The following is a 24,364-nucleotide window of genomic DNA, read 5'->3' on the forward strand; positions in this document are numbered from 1 at the left end:
GAAAGAGGCCTCGAATATTGGTCCTTGAAATCAAATTTGCTCGAAGGCTGCTCTAACAGGTCTTCACACTCATACCGTAGGAGTTGTTGAACTTGCCATTCCCTACAGTTAATCAGGTCCCAAATCTCAAGTCTGAGACAGATCCACTAGTCCGTCCCATGCCTGAAAGCATAGTGATATTCATAATACTAGCCATTGTAAGGTTTAGGGGTATCCTTTGGCAATTGGGACTTGAGTTTTCCGCTCTATTTTAAATGTCGAGACACCATAAATAGTGGCGCTTTCAGCTTGGTGAAGATTCTTTATGTATGGCTTGGTTCTGGTTTTGTTTGGGGTGTGTCTTCAAAAGAGTTCATGACCTCCTCTTCGTTGAAGTCAGAGTTGATCATGGACACTTGGTTTGGGGGTGGTGTGTTGTTGTAGTTTGGTAAGGGATTTCTTCTAGTGTTAGGTTGGTCAAGGTCGGTTTCAACATTGATAAGGTCTTGAATTTCATGCTTCAGCCAGATACAGTTGTCGATATGGTGGCCGAGTGTTTGGTGGAATTTGTAATAGGTGTTGGGTTTATAACTAGGTGCATTAGGTTAGGTGGGTTCTTAAGGGTAGCGGATCGGAGCATATGCTATTTTGAATAACCTTTCGAAGATTTTAGAGAGAGGTTACTTGAAGTTGAAAAACTTCCTCGGTTGTTGCACAACGTTCACATCTAGGGTCATGCTCTCTTCAGCTTGGTAATTCGCCCTTCCACCGGTTCTCACATCTTTCTTTTGTCATTTTTTATTTCTTCAACCTATAGCCCATCGTTGTACAAATCCATGAAATTTTTTGGGTTCATCATCTGTAACCTTTCAACCCATCATAGAAGAATATTTCGAACCACCATACGAACTTGGCTTTTGCTTGTGGACTTGAGATCCCTAATTAACACTTCCAAATGAGTATTATAATCATATTGCTCGACAAAAGAGTTACATAAATCATGTCATTCAGCTTTGGTAGATGTTTTCAAACAATGGTACCAATTTACAGTGGGTCCTTTAAGAGACAGCACAAATAGCTTGGCAATTTGGGTTCTACTCAGTTGAGTAGTTCATATAATTGTTACATTTTATTTCAGATGAACTTTTAGATCACCAATCCCATTGAATTTGTTCATCTCGGGCAATATGAACTTCGTAGACAACTTATCTTCACCTATCAAAACTAGCTCCTCGAAATCATAATAATCAGAGACAGGTAACCAAGGATAATCTTTTTGGATTTTGCCTTGGTCGAGTATAACTTTCTAGGCTATGAAAGCTTGACTGCCGGAGAAAGGTCCTTGGTCGAGCAATGCTCTTTGGGCGCCGGCTTAATTGGGGAACAAGAGTCCAAGCTGGATGTAAGGACCCTGGTTGAGCTTCACTCTCTGGGCGCCAGACCTATTGGAAGAAGAGAGCCGAAAGGCTACTAGCATTTTGGGTTAAGGTTCTGTTGAGCCACTCATCCCATAAGTCTTTAAATGTATTTTCTTTCTAAATTATGGCATGACTCGTATGTTGATACACCATAGCATGATATACTAAGTTAATTAATATTATTTTATTGAGGATACTGCAATAGTTACAGGATTATGTGATTTTAACTCATTCTCGAGATTGACAGTCTCAATTTTATTTTTCAAGTGACAGTTAGAGTTCTTTCTTCATCGGGCTTATTGTAAATAATCTATACTTTCATATTTTTAGTTATTTTATATTCTAGATATTCCGCAATAGTATTTTTTATTTGTTATGATTATCCTGGTCTATAATGGACGTGAAATGTTATCAATGACTAGTTAGATTTGTGTATGACAGGTCAGACATGATTAATATTGTATTGTTATAAGCATTTTATTAAATTATCGATTAGTAAGGCTTACTACAGGATTTGGTGGCCTTAAACCTACCCATTCCCAAGTACCGGTCACGGGCCCACAGATCGGGTCATGACAAAGTTGGTATCAGAGCCTAGGTTTAGTTTTCCTTCGACCTAGGTTAGCTTCCTTAACTACTATTGAGTTAGGAATCGAGTCTGTCCTTGTGTGTTTCATTGATTCTAATATATGTGTTATACGTTAGAGAGTCTATTGGGTTTGACGTCTTGCTGTTTATTTTCAGCCCTTGCCATGCCGAGAACTTGAGCGACTGCAGCAGCAACATCGGCCTAAGAAAGCCAAGATGAGTTTTCTGCTCAAACGGCCCTATCGGCCCCAGCCCATGATACTAGGAGGCGAGATAGGCCTCGAGTAGCAGCCCAACCAGATCAGGGCGAGACTCAGGAGGCACACGGTGCTGGTAGAGTCCCAGTGGAGGCGTTTGTAGCCGATATGACTAGGATGTAGAGGGCCTTAGAGCAGTTATTAGTCTTCTAGCAGCAGCAGGCTGCCCAAGGTTTAGGAAGCCGCGGTAATGGGTCCGGTATCAGGAATCCGAATGAGGTTCCCATGTTTGAGTACACTAAGTTGAGACCCGTGGAGTTTGGTGGGATATCTGGGGACCCTTTGGACTTCTTGGACGAGGTCGAGAAAAGGGCATCCGACTTGCACTGTTATGACAGGAGGACCATCGAGATGACCGAATTTTTGTTGAAGGGGATAGCATCTCAGTGGTTTAAAGACTATATCTGCCCCTTTTTGGATGGATTGTCGTGGAGACAATTTAAAGACAGGTTTGAGGAGTACTTCATCCCTTTTAGCGTGAGGCAAGAGTACAAAGAGAGATTTGAAACGCTGATTAAGGGAGACATATCAGTGGTAGAATACACCAAACAGTTTGTACAGCTGAGTAGGTGGTATGTGCTCTATGCTGTAGGGACCGAAGAGCAGAAGAACAGTAAGTATGTTTCAGGACTGGGTCCAGAGTTTGTCTCCTTGGTTCAGTTTAAGAGGAGCAGCTTCCTACAAGTGACTGACATGGCCAAACAGATGAAGATGACCCTGCGAGGATTTGGCCAAGGGACTGATGATGGCAGGAAAAAAAGACCAGAATTGAGGGTCAGTCTAGTGCGCAGCCAATTGTGCCATACTACGGCAGTGGAGGCTACTCCAGAGGTTTCGACCAGCAGGTCAGGCAGAGAGGCTACTATGCCCACAGAAAGGGTAGACACAACCGAAAAGGTAGTAGAGGATTCAGACCAGGACAGGGCTTTAGTGGTAGTGGGCAAAGTTCAGGCTACAACAACTCTAGTTCTGGAGCCAACATCTGTCAGATGTGCGGACATCAGGGACCGTGCCTAGCTTCCAGCAGAACCTGTTTCAAGTGTGGCGAGATGGGTCATATGGCTCGAGCATGCCCTCGCTACTTTAGTCAACCAGCTTTTCCTCAAGGCTCGTCCGCCAGTGCGACCTGACCAGCTTTTCCATTAGCTCCGAGATATTTTTAAGGTGAATCTCAGTTTATTGGCCAACAGGGGCGTGGTATTGGAGGTAGATCTATGGGAGGCCAATCTGGAAACAGAGTTCAAAGTCAAGCTTCAGGCTCTCAGCAGTCAGGCCGTAGGCAAGTGAGAGTGTTCACCCTTACTTATCAAGATGCGCGAGCCTCAAATGCTATGGTGTTAAGTATTAATCATGTCTGCTATTCTGAAGCTAGAGTTTTATTAGACCCTAGGGCTATCCATTCTTTTGTATCGCCTAGTTTTTTTTAAGATTGGATGTCCAGCCCGTTAGACTTCAAGTTCCGATGTCAGTCACTACGCCATTAAGTGATGCTTTATAGACTAATGTTGTGTTTCCATCATGTTCGGTGTCAGTTGAGGGTCGAGATTTGGTTGCTAACTTAATTATGTTGGATGTAATGGATTTTGATGTAATTTTAGAAATGGATTGATTGGCTATGCATTTTTCCATGTTAGACTGTTGGGAGAAACAAGTAACGTTTTGAATCCCCAGAGACTCAAGAGTTCCATTTTAAAGGCGAGCAGGTACCTATTCCATCGAATCTCGTGCCAGCTATTACAGCTAGGCGAATACTTTATCGTGGATGTCAGGGATATCTAGCTTTAGTCAAGGATACTTCGGCAAGAAAAGGTGGTGTTGAGGACGTTTAGGTGGTTTGCGAGTTTCCTGATGTATTTCCAGAAGAGCTACTAGGATGACTGCCCAATAGGGAGATAAAGTTCTGCATCGACGTGGTATCGGGTACAACACCTACTTCCTTGTCGCCCTACCGAATAACATTAGCCGAGTTAAAGGAGTTAAAAGGAGCAGTTGCAGGACCTCCTGGATAAGGGTTTTATCAAACCCAGTACGTCTTCATGGGATGCTTCTATTCTGTTTATGAAGAAGAAGGATAGTACTTTGCGCCTCTGCATTGATTACCAATACCTAAATAAAGCGACGATTCATAACCGGTATCCACTTCCTTATATCGATGATCTATTCGATCAGCTTCAAGGAGCCACATACTTCTCCAAGATTGATTTGTGATTGGGGTATCACCAGTTAAGGATCCATGAGGAAGACGTGTCGAAGATGACGTTAAGAAGATGACGTTAAGGATGCATTATGGGCATTATGAGTTCTTGGTAATGTCATTTAGGCTCACTAATGCTTATACGGCTTTCATGGATCTGATGAATCGAGTGTTCAAGCAGTTTCTGGATTGTTTTGTCATTGTATTCATTGATGATATCTTGGTGTACTCCAAAAGTAAAGAGGAGCACGCGTGGCATCTAAGGATGGTACTTCAGACGTTGAAGGAACATCAGTTATACGCTAAGTTCTCCAAGTGCGAGTTTTGGATAGAAAGCGTTGCTTTTCTAGGACACATTGATTCTAGAGAGGTTATCCAAGTGGACCCCAAGAAAGTGGAGGTGGTGACTAACTGGCAGAGACTAACCACTGTGACTGAGGTGCGTAACTTTCTAGGATTGGCAGGCTACTACCATCGATTAGTGCAGGACTTTTCGAGGGTAGCAGCACCATTGACTAGGCTGACTTAGAAGAACGGCAGGTTCTAGTGGACTGATGCATGTGAAAGAAGTTTCCAGAAGTTGAAAGACTATTTGACTTCAACTCCAATGTTGACCTTACCCTCTAGGACTGATGGATTCATAGTGTATTGCAACGCTTCCAGAGTAGGTTTGGGTTGCGTCCTGATGCAGCATGGTAAGGTAGTGGCTTATACATCTAGGCAATTGAAGAAGCATGAACAGAATTACCCTACTCATGATTTGGAGATGGCAGCAGCAGTCTTTGCCTTAAAGATCTCGAAGCACTACCTCAATGGTGAGACATGCGAGATTTATACGGAGCATAAAAGCTTGAAGTATATTTTTCAATAGAAGGAATTGAATATGAGACAGAGGAGATGGTTGGAGCTCCTGAAAGATTATAATTGTAATATTCTCTACCATCCAGGTAAAACGAATGTTGTGGCAGATGCTTTGAGTAGGAAGTTGGTAGATAGTCTTGCTCATATCAGTGCAGTGAATAGACCCCTGACTAGAGAGTTGCACGAACTGTACGACCAAGGGCTACAGATGGAGGTAATGGAATCGGGAGCATTGTTAACACATTTCAGGATTAGGTCTGTACTCGTTGACAGAATCATGTTAGCTCAGAATCAAGACCCACAGTTACGGAAAATCTTGGAAGAAGTGCAGAAGGGTCGAGCTATTGATTTTATTATAGATGATGATGGTACTCTCAGGATGGGCACTAGGCTATGTGTTCCCGATGTGGATAATCTCATAAAGGATATTTTAGAAGAGGCTCACTGTACAGCTTACAACGTGCATCCGGGCTCTACCAAGATGTATCATGATTTGAAAGGAAATTATTGGTGGAATGGAATGAAGAGGGATATGGCAGAGTTTGTCTCCAAGTGTCTGACGTGTCAGAAGGTCAAATTAGAGCATCATAAGCTGTCAGGGTTATTGTAACTGCTTCCCCTACCATAGTGGAAATGGAAAAGGATTACTATGGATTTTGGTTCGGGTTTACCTAAAACTTCAGCCAGTTATGATTCTATTTGGGTGATTGTGGACCGATTGACTAAGTCAGCGCATTTTCTTTCGGTGAAGACTACTTATTCTATGGCTAAGTATGCACGAGTGTATTTTGAGAGAATTGTCAGTCTTCATGGCAGTCCTATTTCCATAGTGTCAGATAGAGGACCGCAGTTCACTTCGAGGTTTTAAAAAATGCTATAAGAAGAGCTTGGTACCAAATTGGATTTTAGTACAGCTTTTCACCCCCAGACGTACGGACAGTCGGAGAGGAATATTCAGACCTTAGAGGATATGCTTCAGATGTGCGTGATAGATTTTGGTGGTCATTAGGATTGGTACCTACCGTTGATTGAATTCGCGTATAACAATAGCTACCATGCGAGCATTGAGATGGCACCTGATGAGGCTTTGTACGGCCAGAAGTGCAGATCTCATCTGTGTTAGGAAGAGGTTGGCAAACGGAAGTTAGCAGGACCAGAGTTGGTTCAGATCACTTTAGAAAAGATTCATATTATCCGCGAGGGTCTCAAGACAGCTTTCAGTAGGCAGAAAAGTTATGCGGATCCAAAGCGGAAGCACGTGGAGTCCAGTATTGGGAAATATGTGTTCTTGAAGGTGTCTCGTATACGTAGTGTGATGCGGTTTGGCAAGAAGGGAAAATTGGCCTCTTGATTTGTGGGACCCTTTGAGATTATAGACAGAATTGGAGAGGTGGCATACAAGCTGGACTTGCCGCTAAATTTCTCGCACGTGCATCCGGTATTTCACATATCAATATTAAGGAAGTGCATTTTGGACCCTTTACATGTGTTGCAGCCTCAATATATGGAAGTAAGTGAAGATCTGACTTACGAGGAGCAGCCAGTCAAAATCGTGGATACTCAAGTTCGTCAACTGCGTTCCAAGGTTATTTTGATGCTAAAAGTATTGTGGTGGAACCATTCGTCAGAAGAGTATACCTGGGAGACCGAGCAGGAAATGAGGTGTCTTTACCCTCATTTGTTCCAATCATGAGATAAGTCGTGTTTCTTTTAAAATTCGAGATCGAATTTTCTTTTAAAGGCGATAGAATGTAATACCCAAAAATAAATAATAATAATAATAAATATTTTTCCTCCCTTTTTCTTTCCTCCTCCCCCCTCCTTTCTTTTTCCTTTCCTTCCCTTTCCTCCCTCTTCCTCCCCTTCTCTCCCTTCTGACTGCCCTCTTCCTCCCTCTCCCTTCCTCCTATTGCTGCATGGTCCCTCCCCTTCTCTTTTCTCCCGCAGCGATGTTGACCAAGGAAAACGAGCTGCCGTTGCTGTTTTGCCCTCTTGTCGATGCCCATTCGGCCATCCGACGCCGGATTCGAGCTCCCCACCACCGGAAACCCCTGGGCCGAGCTTCCTAGCCGTGAAATCCTCGCCGGCAGCCTCAGTCAAGCTTCACCGGAGCAGCTCCTTTCCAGCCCTGATCCGGTGCCTTCCGGTGAATTTCCGGCCGAAACTCTTGTGTTTTCGGACTTCCCGCAACTTGAACTTCACGTAGGCACTTCCGGATTTAAATTCTGACATCGTTGGCAGAACCAGTTTCCGGTGTTTTTCGGATGCGCGAAATTTTAAAATTTCTGCTCGATATAATTTTATTTGGACTTCAAAAATTATGTTGTAATCTTAGAAAAATATTGTTGCTATTAATTATTAATTGTGGATAATTTGAAATTAATTGTGATTTATAGTGTGTTGCGAAGTCGGAAAAAATAATGCAGTTTTAGTGGCCCGACTCCTGTTAATTAATCACAGACTATTTGAAGTGTTTCAACAGGTTCTGGACCCGCTGTACGGGGGGTAAATGTTCGTATTTAAAGGAGGTCCTGCCAATTTTTCGGCAGAATTCTTGAGTCTAAAATAATTTTAGGCAGTCTAATCTAGAGGTCCAGGCCTAGGAAAATTTACGAATGTCCATTAACTAAGTGTTTTCGTGAATAGATAATCCATCTATCCCGCCAACTCCACCCGAGGCGTAGGAGCAGACTGCGGAGCGCGACAGAACTGTGAGTTAAAGTCATATAATCGCTGTACATTGGCATGTCTAGATTTCATGCGATATTTAATGATTAATATTTATGGATGATTATCATTATCGTTATTATAAGTAAACTTTATTTAATTGATAATCATTACGAATAATATTAATATTATTATTAGTTAATTTATCTCGTTATTTATGATATTTAAATAATTTTATTTTAATACTATTATTATTAGCTCTACAGATATTTTGCATGTTTGCTTTACCTGATATCACTAAACTTTATTTCTCAGGATGTAATCAAATAAATTATGTTGCCTATGAATAGTTTATTTATAATACATATATATATATATATAGATATAATATGTATATATAAATATTATATGTATACATATATGTATACATATATATATATATATACATATAATATCTATATATACATATAATATGTACATATATTATGTATATATATATATACATTTATTATGTATATATATATATATATATATATATGTATATATATATATATATATATATATATTATGATTGTGACTTTGGGATGAGGTGACTGTAGAACATGTCATCTGATGGGTTACATCAGGACCGCATGCGCTCCGATAATAATCAGAGACAGGTAACAAAGGATATTCTTTTTGGATTTTGCCATGGTCGAGTATAACTCTCTGGGCTGTGAAAGCTTGACTGCCGGAGAAAGGTCCCTGGTCGAACAATGCTCTTTGGGCGCTGGCTTAATTGGGGAACAAGAGTCCAAGCTGGATGTAAGGATCCTAGTTGAGCTTCGTTGTCTAGGCGCCAGACCTATTGGAATAAGAGAGCCGAAAGGCTACTAGCATTTTGGGTTAGTGTTCTATTGAGCCACTCATCCCATAAGTCTTTAAATATATTTTCTTTATAAATTATGGCATGCCTCGTATTTTGATACACCATGGCACGATATATTGAGTTAATGAATATTATTTTATTGAGGAGACTGCAATAGTTGTAGGGTTATATGATTTTAACTCATTCTCGAGATTGACTTTCTCAATTTTATATTTCAGGTGACAGCTAGAGTTCTTCGCCCTCTTGCATTTTGACAGCTCAACTTCTTTCTTCATCAGGCTTATTGTATTTTTTATTTGTTATGATTATCCTTGTCTATAATGGATGTGAAATGTTATCAATGACCAGTTAGATTTGTGTATAATAGGCCAGACATGATTAATATTATATTGTTATAAGCATTTTATTTAAAAATCGATTAGTAAGGCTTACTACGGGATTTGGTGGCCTTAAGTCTACCCATTCCCTAGTGCCGGTCACGGATCCACAGATCGGGTCGTGACACCTTTAATTTCCAACATGCCTTGCATTTTGTCAAGCCTAGCACTTAAGCCACTTACAACTTTATTGGTAGCATAGGCGGTCTCCCTCTTAGCCTGGTCTAGCATAAATTCATCAAAGCCCTAAAAATTTTAGGCCACTCCCCTCCTAGTTGGATCTTGAACATTGGCATTAGTAGCGGCAGTAGTGGCAACTGCAGTGGCAACAGTAGTTACGGCAGCAACTATAGTCGGATCAATATAATAGGGGGATCAGTTGGTGCAATAGGAGTAGCAGGTGGAGCTTAGTTTGCAGCCATCCCAGCCAAGAGTTGTTGGAGCTCTTCACGAATCACACCCCTCAAATCATTGATGACGGCATTCTTAAGGATCTCAACTCCTTGCTCGTTAGCTCTTTTGTTGGCTATTTCAAATGTAGTTTCAGTAGCTTGATATCTTGGGCTTTCAAGATGTTTTAACATAGCCCGGATTCTTGAAGAAATAGGTATCCTTTCCAGCTTTCCACTATTTTGCCTTTTCCAACCCACAGGAGAATCTATATGGCTAAAAGATAGGGGATAATGTGATGCATGCGATGTGTGAGATGCATGATGCACATGCAATACACAAAGACAGAAAAAGAAAAGGGTTAGCACACACAACAATATACAATTCATCCTTTCAACCTTATTACTCTTGCACACTGTCCATGGTGATCTTTTTTTTTTCTTCCCTAGGATTGTGGCTCTAGGCTTTCTATCAATAAGGGATAGTAGGCCCGACGTACATACCATAAGCTCTTAAAGCAGATTTAAAACAAACAAGATAATATTTCTCAGTATAAGTATAAAAGTCTGCATATGTTGGATTTAGGGCCTGATTCCATATATTTTAGATCAAGGCCTTTAATACTTGGTTCCTAAGAGAGATTTCTATGGTCATTACAATAAGCTGAGACTTGGGTAAAGATAAAGGCCCCACAAGTAAAAAGTGGTCTCCCTTGGCTCATCTTCCCACTCAAGTGTCCATACGACAAAAGAAATTCACTCATTACTTGTAAGTGATGATTAGCTAGCGTTGCAATGCTAGAGTTCGAGTGGAACCAAAGAACCACTAACCAACGCTATCGAGGCTATAGGGACCAAAGCACATAGTGTGTGATAATGGTGTAGTGATGTAAGAATAATCTGTTAAAGAATAAAATTAAAGATAAACATACACTGGAATCAGCTTCTCTTATTCCCAGCGGAGTCGCCATTGTGGGCGGCAATTTCTAGCATGCACCCAAGTGTCTTTAGCAACTACAGTATTGCAAGGCTCTTCAACCTAATCGGGAACATGCTAACTAGTTATTGAGACTAGCGTAGAGATGGGAGTCACCACCCGGATAATTCATCGGGACACCTTTACTAATAAGTGGTATTTCTCAAATTCCATAAGGAAGCTTACGCCATAAATCTAGACATGGATCCGGAAGCCAACTTTCTTATTTATTTATCTTAGTCTTTAATCTTATTATTTAACAAATCATTCCCTATAGACACAACAGATCATATACAAGTACACCAAATAACACATATAGTTTACTTAGGTCTAGCCTATTTTTATTAAGCCCAGCCCATATTAAGATTATTAATCTAACTTACTAATTGACTATGTACAAGGCCTTCTTAGTCTAGCCCAATTATAAGTCATGTTTTGCCAAGTATTTAATCCTAGATGGACTACTTATTATGACAAGGCCCAACTGTGTGAACCTAAATCTAAAACGACCCAACTAACCTAACTAAAATATGGTAAAGCCCATTAAGTCTACATTGATTTTAGAACTTAAGCTCAATTAATATTGACTAACCTAATAGACTACACTTTCATGTAAGGTTCGATTTTAACCCAAAGTATATGTGTCCCATTTTAATTAAGCAGTCATGTTATAGTTATTTGTCATAAATTAAACCAAAATAAATAAACATAAAGTGCAGAAAGTAAATATAGTTATTACAACCGGCCCACAACTAAAAATTGTAAAGTAAAATCCTAAAACTAAGTTATAATGCAAAAAATCGCTAAAAATACATCAAAAACGCATAAAAACCCAAAAGATCAGGTTTGAAATGAGTAAAGCCGATCAGCTCAACGAAGAGCCAATTGGCTCTGCACTGAGCCGATCGGTTTTAGGGCTTCTCTAGGCTAGTTTCTACAATTTTTTTGCAATTCTCATGTCCAGAGCCAATTTCACATGCACGAAAGGTAAAAAATTAATTAGAACACAAAAGAAACAAGATGAAAAATACAAATAACATCAAATTAATCCAAAAACCCTAAAAAGTCATGCAAACCCTAAAAGTCTAAACATAAAATGGACAAACATAACAGATTTCATATCTTAATTATATAACCTTAATAAACTAATCATATTTCATTTGACCTACAGATTTAAAATTCAAAGGTATACATATTATCAGATTCAAAACTCTAATATTCTTATTATCATATTCAAACCCAATAAAATCAGCAACATATTAATTCATAAGAAATCCAACTCTAATCACATCAAATATGTAAAATGACAAAAAGAAATCTTAATCATGTTTCTAAAAATGTAAAAGACACAAGAAAATCAAATTAATGGGAAAGTGATGTTAATGATGATGGATGTTGGAAAACTCTCAAGTTGTTACCGTAGTTGATTATTCTACGAGTCTCAGGAGATAATGACGTAGTTGAATCGAAGATCGATTGGGAATTTAGTGCTTGATGAGATATTGAAAAAGCTTTTGCCGTTTCATAAAAGTTTCTAAATTTTGAATTCTTTTTTAGTGACCCTTGCTACTTAGTTATAAAAAAAAAAAACCTTTTGTTTTAAAATCAACATAAGGTTTTCAATCACAGCCTTCAAATCAATATCCTTGTTGTTAGCCCCTAAACCCTAGGTCATTCTTTTCTATTTATAGGGATATATTTTTAAGAAAACCTTAGAGGAACAAATAGACTTCAATTTTATTTAAAACTCCTTTTAAAGAATTGATAATTATTTACCATATCCAATAAATCAAAATCTTTAAAATTCAAATACATATTATTAAAAATACATCAGTTATTGTTAAATACATTCTAGAATCTAGACGTAAAAGTGTAAAAAAAATGACATCGAACTAAGAAAATACAAATCGATACTGTGTAGAGCCGATTGACTCTCTGATGAGCCGATTGACTCTAAATAGGGGAAGTTTATGAAAATTTTACAATTTAGTCTTCGAACTTGTAAAATCCATCTTTTGATCCTTAAACTTTATTTTTCTTAACAATTAACTCTAAATCGATTTCAAAAAGGTGATTTTAGTTGGATTAACCTACACCCTAACCTTGGATGCACTTGTCCTTCGTCTCCCGAGACCTGAAAAAGTAGTAACTTTCATCATGGGATTTTTCATAAGTCCCTCAATATCTAGATCCGAAAAATGGATTCTGACATAAGAATTTTATATTTGGTTTTAAGTTTGAACTTATTAATTATAAAAATAATTATATACATAAATAAATAAAAAATATTTTACATTAGTTCTAGTTTTGTTAATCGATTTGGGATGATACAAGATGGTTCAGTATGATTCACGACATGAAAAACTAATAAGATCCAGAACTATACCAAAAGAAAATTTTGGTACGACCAGATTCAGATAAAATTAAATGGTTAACGAATATTATTAGTTTTGGATACTTTTCGTACAGTTTAGAATCTCCAAGTCTATGCTCAACCCTAATTGAATATATATAAAATATACATGAAATAACTGAATATCATATAGATTTTGAAAATACATATCAAATTAATAAAGCATATATAAAATATAAACTTATACAAAAGAATATACGTATAGCTATCGAAACTTAAGAAATTGATATCAATATTACAAAAATTTAACAAAACATACAAAATTAATAATATTATATCCCATTTTACAAAAAAAGATTATACCTAATATATATTATCATATTTTTAAAATAAAATTTTTAAATTGATAATAATATATCCCATTTTACAAAAAATTATACCTAATATATATTATCATTAGTTTTTGTGCCCGCCCATAGAGTGGATTATTATATAACAACTTACATAAGGATCAATATATTTTTCACTTAATTAAAATTGTTATTGTAATTAAAGATGATTTTCAATTAAGAAAATATAAAAATATAAAAATATAGTAGAATAGAGAATTGAAAAATGGTAGGATTATAAAACATACAAAATGACAGTAATTTTTATCTTGTTTCGGTGCATATGAACTATTATTAATTTTAATCGTAAACATTACATATATAAAGAATTAAATTTAAAATAACATAAAATAATAAGAGATCGGTCCTAAAAAATATAAAAATTAAGAAATCAATCTTAAAATAACTAAATAGTTAATAATGAGATTGTTTAGCCATACAACTATTAGTTTCTATGATACATAAAAGATATTCATATTGATATATGAATTTATAAATTAAGGTATTAAATTAAATTTTTAATATAATCAAGCAAAAAAAATAAAAAATACTAACCTAAATAGTACGTAATCATAAAACTTCTTAAATGAATTAAAATAATTTTCTTAAGCATACCTTTCGAGAGTTTTTAAAAATAAAGTTACAAATTATTGTAATGATATTCCAAAATTTATATTTCTTACATTCTCGTTAATCTTATTTAAAGATGGAGATAAAGACAAAATTGAAACAAAGACGGAGATGAAAAATATGGAATATATGAATGACAAATGATTATTTATATTAAAATGGTTGTGGTAATAAATAATGACTTTTCAATTATCAAAAAGGAGATCATAAGACACAAAATTAATACAATATGAAAATCAAAGATTATTAATAATATATATAACTAATAGAGGAGATGAATATAGTTATATTAATGTTAATTGAAAATTAATATGGTTTTGAAGATGAAAGAACATAAATAAAAATAGTTCTTTCATAAAAGTTAAAACTAAAAAACTTACCGCAATCCAAATAAATGCCTTAAAAATTATAAAAGATCTCAAGTGAGGAGAGAGAACGCCTTGCTTTCATATATATATATATATATATATATATATATACATATATATATATACATATATATATATATATATATATATATATATATATATATATATATATATATATATATATCTTGCATTCTCCTTTATCACATACTCTTTAATTTTGAAGATAAAAATAAAAATAAAATTGAAAATGAAGATGAAGATGGAAACTATAAAATTTATATTAGAATAGTTACGGTGATAAATGATGACTTTTTTAGTATCAAAAGAAACATCATCAGACATAAAATTAGCCCAAGAAAGATTATGAGATATAAGATTAGCGGAATATAAAAAATTGTTTATAACATATATAATTAATAGAGGAGATGAGAATAGTTATATTAATATTAATTAGAAATTAATATAGTTTTAAAGAAGAAAGAAAAAAATAAAAATTGTTCTTTCATAAAAGTTTAAACTAAGAACTTACTACAATTCAAAGAAATGCGTTAAAATTCATAAAAAAAATTTAAGTGTGGAGATAGAATAAAATATTACTTTTATATATACATAGATATAAAAAAAATAAGAAATGATTAAGAATGAAATAAAAAGATTACTTCTTTTGCAAGAAAAAAAGTCAGGACTCATATGCTATCTTGACGCAACATTGCTCCGTTTAGAAAATAAAAGGTTGCATTGTAGTCATATACCAGTAATTGGAAAATAAAGATTAAAACTGAATATAAACAAGATACATTTTTTAATTAATCTTCACATCTGCTTATTACACCAGTAATTAATTTTTTTTAAGTCGTTATCTAATGACTTCATTTTTAAAGTGAGAATAGATAATTATTTACTAATAACTTGGAGAAATGGAAAATAAAAAAAATAATCAAAACAAAATGGGAACAAATGGTATATATTTAAAAATTTAAGAGGAGAGAGCAATCATATGAAGAATTTTTGAAAGAAAAAAACTTTCGTTGATATTAAGAACTTATCTGTTTAAAAAGCAGAGATGAGGAGTTGTTCTTTTTTCCTCAAAAAAGTTATGGTATATTATGGTACTAATAAAAAAATCATTAAAATTATAATTGATTATTTGTATATTGAAAGACTTTATAACTGACTCCTAAAGAAGAGCTAAGATGTATACTAATATTTTATGTCAAGCAAAATATATGTGCTAAATAGAATATCTATGACAATAAATGTGTAAGACAATACTCTCTTAAAGATATATAGATATACTATTTTAAGAATTAAGAATATATTTTTAAAACTTATATACTTGGCTCATGGAATATAGAAAGTAATGTTATAGAATGTTTATTATAATGCTCTTTTATTTTCTAAAACAACTAAAATTCTCACAATTTAGAAAATTATTATTAAAATTCACATAAGTTACCAAATAAGAAAGGAAAAACACTACTTTTATATATATACTAGCTCAATACCCATCTTTTAGATGGAAGTCATTTTATATAAATAAAATATTTATATGAATTAAAATCAATATGAACGTTTACAATACTATTAAAATTAAATTATGTAGATATAAATATAATTTTATATAAAAATGAAATTAAAATTTTTAATATATAGTCTAATTAGAAAATTATTTTATATATATTAATTTCTGAATCCTAATATTTTTTTTTACATATGTGCTTAATTTTTGACGCATAGGATTTTTATTTTGATATGTGTACTACTTTTGATACATTGGATTCAAGTTTATATATAATTTTATAGTTTCTTATATTAATTTATTGATTAATAAAATACATTTCTAATTAAACACCGACTCTAATCGTAAGAGATAGAATATTAATTATATTTTAATATTATATTAACTAATAAATAATTTTATAATCAAATAATAATACTAATTCTATTCTAAGAAATAGTAGGACATTAATTATATTCTAATATTATATTAACTAATAAATAGTTTTCTAATCAGGATAATAATATTAAATCTATTCTAAAAGACAGTATAGTAATTATATTTTAATATTATATTAAGTAATAAATTAGTTTTGTAATTAGATAATAACTCTAATATAAGAAATTACATCTTAAATTATATTACTAATATTATATTTAATAATAATATTAAATTTTTAATTATATAACATATTTTTAAGTCTAAAAATAATAATATTAATTATCCTAATATGTTAATTTATAATATTACAATTAATTAATAAATAATTTTTATATATTGCATTAACAAAATTTTAAAATTTTAAAGAATAAGAACGTTTAAAAATAGTTAGTTTGTTATTATTTTTTAAAATTCTACAAAGCAATATTAAATACAGAAAAATTTATTAGATTGTATATATCAACTTGATTTTATAATCAAAATAATAATAACGGCCGTGCAACACATAAATAAACGATTAGTTATTATCTAATTAGGAGACTAATTTATTATTAATATGTTATTTTTTAGAATTAGAATGAGTGTTTAATTAGAAATATAACTTATTAATTAATAAATTAATAGAAAAACTACAATATATATATATATATATATATATATATATATATATATATATATATATATATATGTAACCTAAATTTTTTTGACATCTATGCTTGATTTTTTACACATAGAATTTTTATTTTGACACATAAAATTCAAGCTTATGTGTAATTTTATAGTTTTTCTATTAATTTATTAATTATATTTCTAATTAAACATTCATTTTAATCTTAAGAAATAACATATTAATAATAAATTAATTTTCTAATTAGATAATGATTAGTTTTCTAATTAGATAATATAATTATTCTAAGAAATAGTGTATTCATAAATTTTAATATTATATTAACTAAAAATTTAATTTTAATTTTTTAATTAGATAATAATTTTAATTATAGAAAATAATATTTTTATATATTATATTTATTAACAAATTAATTTTTAATTTCAAGAAAATAGTAATATCAATTATATTAGTAGTATTAATTTATATAATATTAGAATTAATATATCAATATTTTAAAAATAATATGTTTATTATTGTAGTAAAAATTATAAATATTTAATAGTAATAGAAAATATTATAAATTAATATTAAATATATATATTAAATTAGATCGATAAACTTAATTTTATAATTGAAAATAATAATAATCATGCTATGACGAGTAAAAAAATAGTTATACATAAATTTAAATTTTATGTGTTAAAATAAATATACCGTCAAAATAAAAAAAAATTATGTCAAAAATTAAATATACATGTTAAAAAATTTTAAATTTTAAAAATTAATATTATATATAGATTGTTGCGAAGAAAATATATATATATATATATATTTATTTTATTTTATTTTTTCTTTTTGAAAATCAAGTTTTTAAATTACAGTAATTTTGAAACAGAAGATCTTACTGAAAAGTTTTTTTCTTAAAAAAATCTATTGGGTGGAAAGATCTCTGAGAAAACCATTCGAAGGCCTAAATTCATAACGCCTAATTACAGGCCCATCTCTTTGATACCATCTTCTATGGAACAGAAAGCCAGTTAGCATAAACCTCAAAACAAGCAGCTTTCTTAATTTTTCTTATTAAGGTTTGTTCTTGCTTACTTCCTTTTATTTTATTTGCGTAGATGTGTTTCAATTCGAGCTGTTATAATTATGTATTTGTGTACGTCTTAATGGACTTTGTGTCTGTTTTTTAGTTGAGTACGTTTACATTTAAACATGGAGTTTGTTGCTTTTAGTTGTTAACTAGAGAATAATAACGCTTCAATCTCCGAATGGAGCTTAACATTTGAGGTTTCTTTTTCTTCTTTTTTTTTTTTCCTTATTATATGTTATTTAGGATAATGGGTTGGTATCAGAATTGAATGAAAAAGAAAAAAATTAAGTAGGTTGTTTTTAAGTCTGCTGATTCTTCTTTTATTTAGATTATATGATGGACTGATTGTGAATTGTGGCCTGAAGGATGGAATTTTATATTCTATGTTTCTCTACTTGATGAGAGTGGAATTAGAGGCATTTTCTTCTTTTAGAAATATCTGCTGTACTATGGCAAGGATTTGAGGAACTACTGTAGCAGTGCAATTGTTTCATGTTATTTGTTTTGAGGCTTTGATTCTGTTGGAGATCATGGCTTTTAGATCTTATATCTCCAGTTTTTCAAATTATCAGTTGTCAATTCAGTACTTAGGAACTTAATGTTGACTCTTCCTATTTGTTGTTTTGTTCTTAGGATTTCCTGAATGGACATTTGAAGTTGCAAGGCTGGTATTGAAGCTTTAGAAAGATTGATTAGTAAACCAAATTAACTTTTGAGTTTTAGTTGTAGAAATTGCACAGTAAGAAGCATAGCAAACAAAAGGCATTTTTGTTACAGTGGAAAACCTCATTGCGAATCCCTAAATCTTGTTAGAGCCCTAAATTAGGATTCTTCTTCCAATTTTAGAGACTTCCAAGTTCCCAAAATCTAGCAAAATGGCAGAATCAATTTGCAGAACCCTCAGAGATGGAGCTCTAGAAGGGGAGCATGCACCAGCTCTCACTATCAAAGATACTTCTGCTTCACCATTTGGGTTTGACATGTTTGCTCATGTGCTCTCCCGACTCTCCTCCTTCATTTTGGCTCAGAAATCGCAGTTCCAGTCAGTCCAGCTTCAAATTGTTTGGAATTCCTCTTCCCCTTAAACAACACGGTCTAATGTTGGCTCTTCTCATTCTTGATACAGGGGTATTGTGGTTCTTGCATATACACGGAGTCCGTCATTTTATGTAGATTTGTTGAAGAGACGAAAAATTGATGTTGCTTCCTCTCACAAATGGTAAGTTTTGAAGTTAAGTCAGGTAGATATTTCAACCTTCTGCCTGCTTTCAAGTGAGGAAAGATAATACGGAAAATTATGAATGTCTTGTATTCTCATGTTGCCTGCTGTGACTCAGATTGACCCCCTTTCAAAAATCTGTATCTCATAGTGTCTTTATGTTTCTTCTTCTATGGGAGCTTACTGCAATATAATTGTAGATTTTTCTTGTTGACTTATTGAAGTAAAATGCTTGTTTTTAACATAAACAAATGCTTTCTTTACTGAATCTAATTTATGGATAGCAGTAAGTGGCCTAACTAAGTTGGAGATATTTGCTTTTGCATGTTTCTCTGTGTGTTTAATCGCAGAATGTCTAAATGTTATTGGGAGGGCTTTCTCTACTATAAATTCATCTTTGGAGACTTATGAACCATGAACTTGACTATTTATATAGGATTTATATTTTGGATTGTTATACGGATCCTCTTGGGTGGAAGGATAAGCTTGTGGAGCCTGGAAGTAGAATGGATATTTCTCATGAAGCTTCTAGCGTGGCTCACCTTTGTAAGGATGTGAAGGATCTAGACAGCTTATACACTTTGATTCTTGAACTGGGAAAAGGTAAATTTTTATATGAAAGTTTGTAGCTCATTTTCTAAGTCAAATATATGTTAACATTGGTTTGAAGTATTTGATATAACACATACTTTTTTGTATTGTCCTTTATGTAACTGGTGCGTGGTGGTTGGGCTTGCAGGATTGGTTGGACAAGGCAAAGCTCGTTTCTCGGTCGCTATAGACTCGGTATTTCTTTAACCCATGAATGTAAATATTGAATCATAGCATTTTTACAATTGATATTTTCATAGTATCTAAACTAGGCTATTACCTTCACCTCGAGGTTTAAATGAAGTTCAAGCAAGTTAGCAATCCAAGAAGATGTGTATTTTTGTAAATGGTTGCTTTGGCTACATAGTCGCATTCGCATTCAAATTTGAATATGTATAGATTGTAGCATCAATTTTCTGTAGGAAGACTTTCAGGTGTCATGAAAACTTCCCTCATGTAGTGAAAATACCTTAGGAACGTGAGTTTTGAGTTTTAACATGTACAGCTCATGGATAGATTCTCATCTCATTTTTTTTGGAATACAATGCTAGGAAGCTTCCTCTCTGTGCCAGTATGTTGCCAACAGAACCTATGAGGACAAGCATTTTTCAGAAAAATAAAAGGCAGCAATTGCTTTGAATACATATTTATTGTTCCTAATTTATAGTGAGAGATTCATCAATATGTTCTCATGTGCTAAAGTAGATGGATGTTTTTGCTTCCTTTGTGTACTCATTCCTCTTGGATTAAGTTGTAGCAGAAGATGTCAAAGAATGCATCTATAAGCAGGCCATAGTTTACTTGCTCAAATTACATGTGAAGCTTTTGAATTCGTTGTCTGATATTCAGAAGCAAATTTTACAAATTGAGGATATATTTAGCTTTTCTGGGACATAGCATAATTTAGTGAAGGCGATTAAATGTACAGAAATTATGTTGGGTATATTTTTAGATCGAAATGAGGCTTTAATTTTTTCAGTGCTCTAAACATCTCGTCAGTATAAAGTATATAATATCATGCAAACAAAAACAATTTTCATCATTTTCTTTCTTCCCAGAGGTAGTTCAATGAAGACTTAAAGAGATGTTAAATTTTCTGTTAGTTTGCATATGATCTCAAATTTTAAGACATGCAAAGCAATATAATTAAATTGTATATCAAGATACTTGGCAAGAGGTATAATGTAATGCTAGATTGGGTGTTTTATTTTTTCAGTATCTATTAGAGCCTTTTTAACTTTTTGTTTGATATTGTAATTGAATTTGGGTGCTTAGTGCATTTAATCAGGCATCTAACCTTTTTTTAATAGTCATTTTTGCCTTTTCTTCTCATACCTTTTGTATAGTTATATTTGCATTTCTTCTTGTGCAAAATATCTAGTTAAGTTTGTTTTCCTCTTTCTGTTCTTTCAATGATGATATACGGTATATTCAGATATTTGAACTTAGAATAGTTCATGATCATTCCTTGACTTTGCATAAGTTCTTTCAGAAAACCTGTATAGATTTTTCTGTCATAAGTAAGAAAAAGAGAAAAAAGAAGAAGAGGAAGAAGAGACTTGTGTGATTTTGGAGTAAATTTAGACTTAAAGTGATTTGATGGACTTATTGAGTGATTAAATTTTTCTGACTTTAAAATAATAACAGTTATAATTAGCAATATTATTATTGCTTTGGAAGTAAAAAAATAATATATATATATATATGAAGTAATAATGCTGCAGAATTTATTTATTTTTGTGATGTTCAGCTGTTTGGATGTTTTAATTATATGTTCTTCAAACCTTTGTACGTGAAGATTCTCCTTTTCTTAACCCCAACAGATGTAATCTTTCTAATGGATTCTTCACAATGTTAACCAGGTAAATGAGATGTTAAGAGATGCATCTATGTCAAAAGTTGCAGGACTTTTAAGCAACCTTCGTAGCCACGGTATACCAAACTTTTCTCTTCTCTAATTGTTGTCCTCTGTTGAACTGTTTTTCTCTTTTGACTAATTCTTGTTGCTGCATCCTTATAGCAGAGTAACCAATGAGTTCAATGAATGTATCATTGAATTCAACTTTAATATGCTGCAGTTTTCATTTTCTAGTTTGGTTTCAGATCAAATATCTAGCATCTACTGGTTGCTACATTCAGACCTTCATGAAGTCAGAGTGACATCTATGCTGGAATATATGTCCTCTATGGTGGCAAGTATAGAACCACTAAATCGATCTGGTAATGGACAGAGATGGAATTTGGAAAACCTCTCACAGTTGCAACAGAATTTTGGAAAAGGAAAGCTTAATGTTAGATTCAAGCGCCGAAATGGGCGTGTTAGTGTGATGGTGATTACTCTCCCCACTTGCCCTCTATCCTCTATATACACATTTTACTGAATTGCGAAGTGACCAATTGCTTTAACAATTTTTTTTTTTTCTTCTGATTCTGCTGTTAGTGTGAAGAGTTCGAAATTGAACAGTCAGGAATGAATTTTACATCTATTTCCTCTGAAGATGCAATAATCAATCAAGGTCTTTGCCCCAAGGTCAGTTGTAGTTTGTTTTGCATTCCCTAATTCTTTTAGACTAATAAAACATGCTTCCAAATGTATGAATACACATAAGGTAATACCTAACTTATGAAGCAGAGAACTTGCACAAATACACTTATTTTAATGAAATTGGTGCTTTCAACAGGTGCAGTTTAGCCTACAACTGTCAGAAAAGGAGCAGGTGGAAAGGGCTAAGGTTGTACTGCCTTTTGAGCACCAAGGTGTGAAAAATGAGACTTAACAAAAGATGTTTTCTTTACAGTTGCTAATGGATATGCTTAATCTTAAACTTTGCAAACACATTTTTGTCACTGCAGTTTAGCCTACACATATAGCTCAAACCTTGCTTGTCTTTCTTACAGGAAATGGAAACCCCATACAAATTTATGATGGTCGAAAATCTCTCACAGAGGACAAAAATGGGGAGACACTTGCTTCCATTGGGAATTTGCAGAGAAATGAGGCCTCCAGTGTGGGTGAGATAATATATTTTCGTGACTCAGATGATGAGAAGCCAGATTCTGACGAGGATCCAGATGATGATTTGGACATATAACACAGGGGCCCTTGGATGACCAAGACTGCCAAACATTGTAAATTATAGAGCTTTTTTGGCACATATTGTTGACTCTTTTATCCCTGTTCATCAATGAAATTTAGAAATCTAGATTAGCAGGGAATCAATTTGGCAATTGAAATTGAGTTTCTGCAAACATGCATCTAGTATCTGCTGTTTCCTTTATTGATGGGCCTGAAGTTGAAAACGTTTTGTTTCTGTAGACTTTGCTGGCATTGGTGTCACACTAACACAGTACAGATGATTTTGAAGTTACCAATGGACAAGGTGTTAAAGAGTGTTGATTATAAGATGATGTTCTGTCAAAAAATGGCTGGAACATGGTCTCAACTTCTACTTATTCTCTACTAATTCTCTACTAATGGAAGGCACGGATTACTTAAAAGAAAAACGAAAGAAAACCAGAACTGTATACGATCCGGTGGTTTATCATGTGAATACAGAGATTATACTTTTTTTAGAAATAATCCATATTTGGCCCCCGTACTTTTAATACGTTTCAGATCGAATTTTTGCATTGCATTTTTATTTATCGATATTGAATCCTTGTATTTTTAATTTGTGAAATTTAAAAGTGCTGATAATATGTAGAAATAATTTTTAAGTTTTCTATATTAAATCTTTGTATTTTTATTTTTTTATAAAATTAAGTTCGTGTAATCTTATTTTCGTAACCAAAAAAAATAAAAGTACATAGGGCCGAATATATGGACTATTTCTTCTTTTTATGATCATGGCAGTAATTGAAGCTTAAGAAGTGAGGATATCGATTTTCATCCCCAAGAAGATTTTGAACCAAATACTCTGAAGCATATTTTGTTTAGGTGATTTCAGTTTCCCTTAAAAGGAATGCTGGTGCAGTGCAGGATTTGAGTCCAGGTTCTTGATTAGGTAAGAGTCACTGTCTTGATGAAGAATAATTGGTGGGCCTTGGAGGAGAGGGTAGGCTCGCATTGCTGGTGAAAGTGGGTGCATAGATAGATAGATGAGTAGGTGCTAGTATGGCCTTTCTTCTTCTTTTGACTCAAATTTTTAGCCAATTAAGGAGTTTGTCTACCAAGCAACCACTAATGTATTCCCTAATTGTAGGGTTTATTTCCCAATTGGCCAAATAGCTTAAAAAATCTAAATCTTTGTGAAAGTGTACTATTTTAGTCAATTTTGTAAAAATTGTTAATTTAATTATAATTTGACTAATTTAATATAATTTTAACCAAATTGAGTTGCTGGTCAAAATTAAGCTATGTGAATAGGACGAGCTTTTTATGTCAAAAACTGAACCCAATAAAAATTAAACCAAATCAATTAAATCTTTGTGAAAGTGTACTATTTTAGTCAATTTTGTAAAAATTGTTAATTTAATTATAATTTGACTAATTTAATATAATTTTAACCAAATTGAGTTGCTGGTCAAAATTAAGCCATGTGAATAGAACGAGCTTTTTATGTCAAAAACTGAACCCAATAAAAATTAAACCAAAC

The 24,364-nt window shown here is 33.3% G+C and overlaps 1 protein-coding gene across 4 annotated transcripts; it reads left to right on the top strand.

Annotated features, from left to right (window-relative positions):
* Positions 1-17,797: 17,797 nt before the first annotated feature.
* LOC8270562 (elongator complex protein 5) lies at positions 17,798-23,018 on the top strand. 4 transcript variants are annotated; one of them, XM_015720106.3, is made up of 10 exons: positions 17,798-17,948; positions 18,593-19,001; positions 19,086-19,178; positions 19,615-19,781; positions 19,918-19,964; positions 21,632-21,701; positions 21,873-22,099; positions 22,210-22,299; positions 22,451-22,526; positions 22,668-23,018. In XM_015720106.3, exons 2-10 carry the CDS (start codon positions 18,835-18,837, stop codon positions 22,859-22,861), a joined length of 1,131 nt encoding a protein of 376 aa, XP_015575592.1. In that variant the 5' UTR covers positions 17,798-17,948; positions 18,593-18,834; the 3' UTR covers positions 22,862-23,018. The 4 variants fall into 4 exon arrangements, with proteins under 4 accessions (XP_015575592.1, XP_048226259.1, XP_048226253.1 ...); XM_048370302.1 differs by lacking the exon at positions 17,798-17,948 and adding an exon at positions 17,966-18,156; XM_048370304.1 differs by lacking the exon at positions 17,798-17,948 and adding an exon at positions 18,010-18,025.
* Positions 23,019-24,364: the final 1,346 nt, after the last annotated feature.

This window comes from Ricinus communis, chromosome 1 (assembly GCF_019578655.1).
Source record: "Ricinus communis isolate WT05 ecotype wild-type chromosome 1, ASM1957865v1, whole genome shotgun sequence".
NCBI lineage: Eukaryota > Viridiplantae > Streptophyta > Magnoliopsida > Malpighiales > Euphorbiaceae > Ricinus > Ricinus communis.

Bases quoted from the DNA above. Each gene is read 5' to 3' on its own strand.
- LOC8270562 (XM_015720106.3), top strand. From the start codon at position 18,835: ATGGCAGAATCAATTTGCAGAACCCTCAGAGATGGAGCTCTAGAAGGG. The intron at 19,965-21,631 runs GTATTTCTTTAA...AATGTTAACCAG, and splicing joins TCTCGGTCGCTATAGACTCG to GTAAATGAGATGTTAAGAGA. The intron at 22,527-22,667 runs GTGTGAAAAATG...TCTTTCTTACAG, and splicing joins ACTGCCTTTTGAGCACCAAG to GAAATGGAAACCCCATACAA.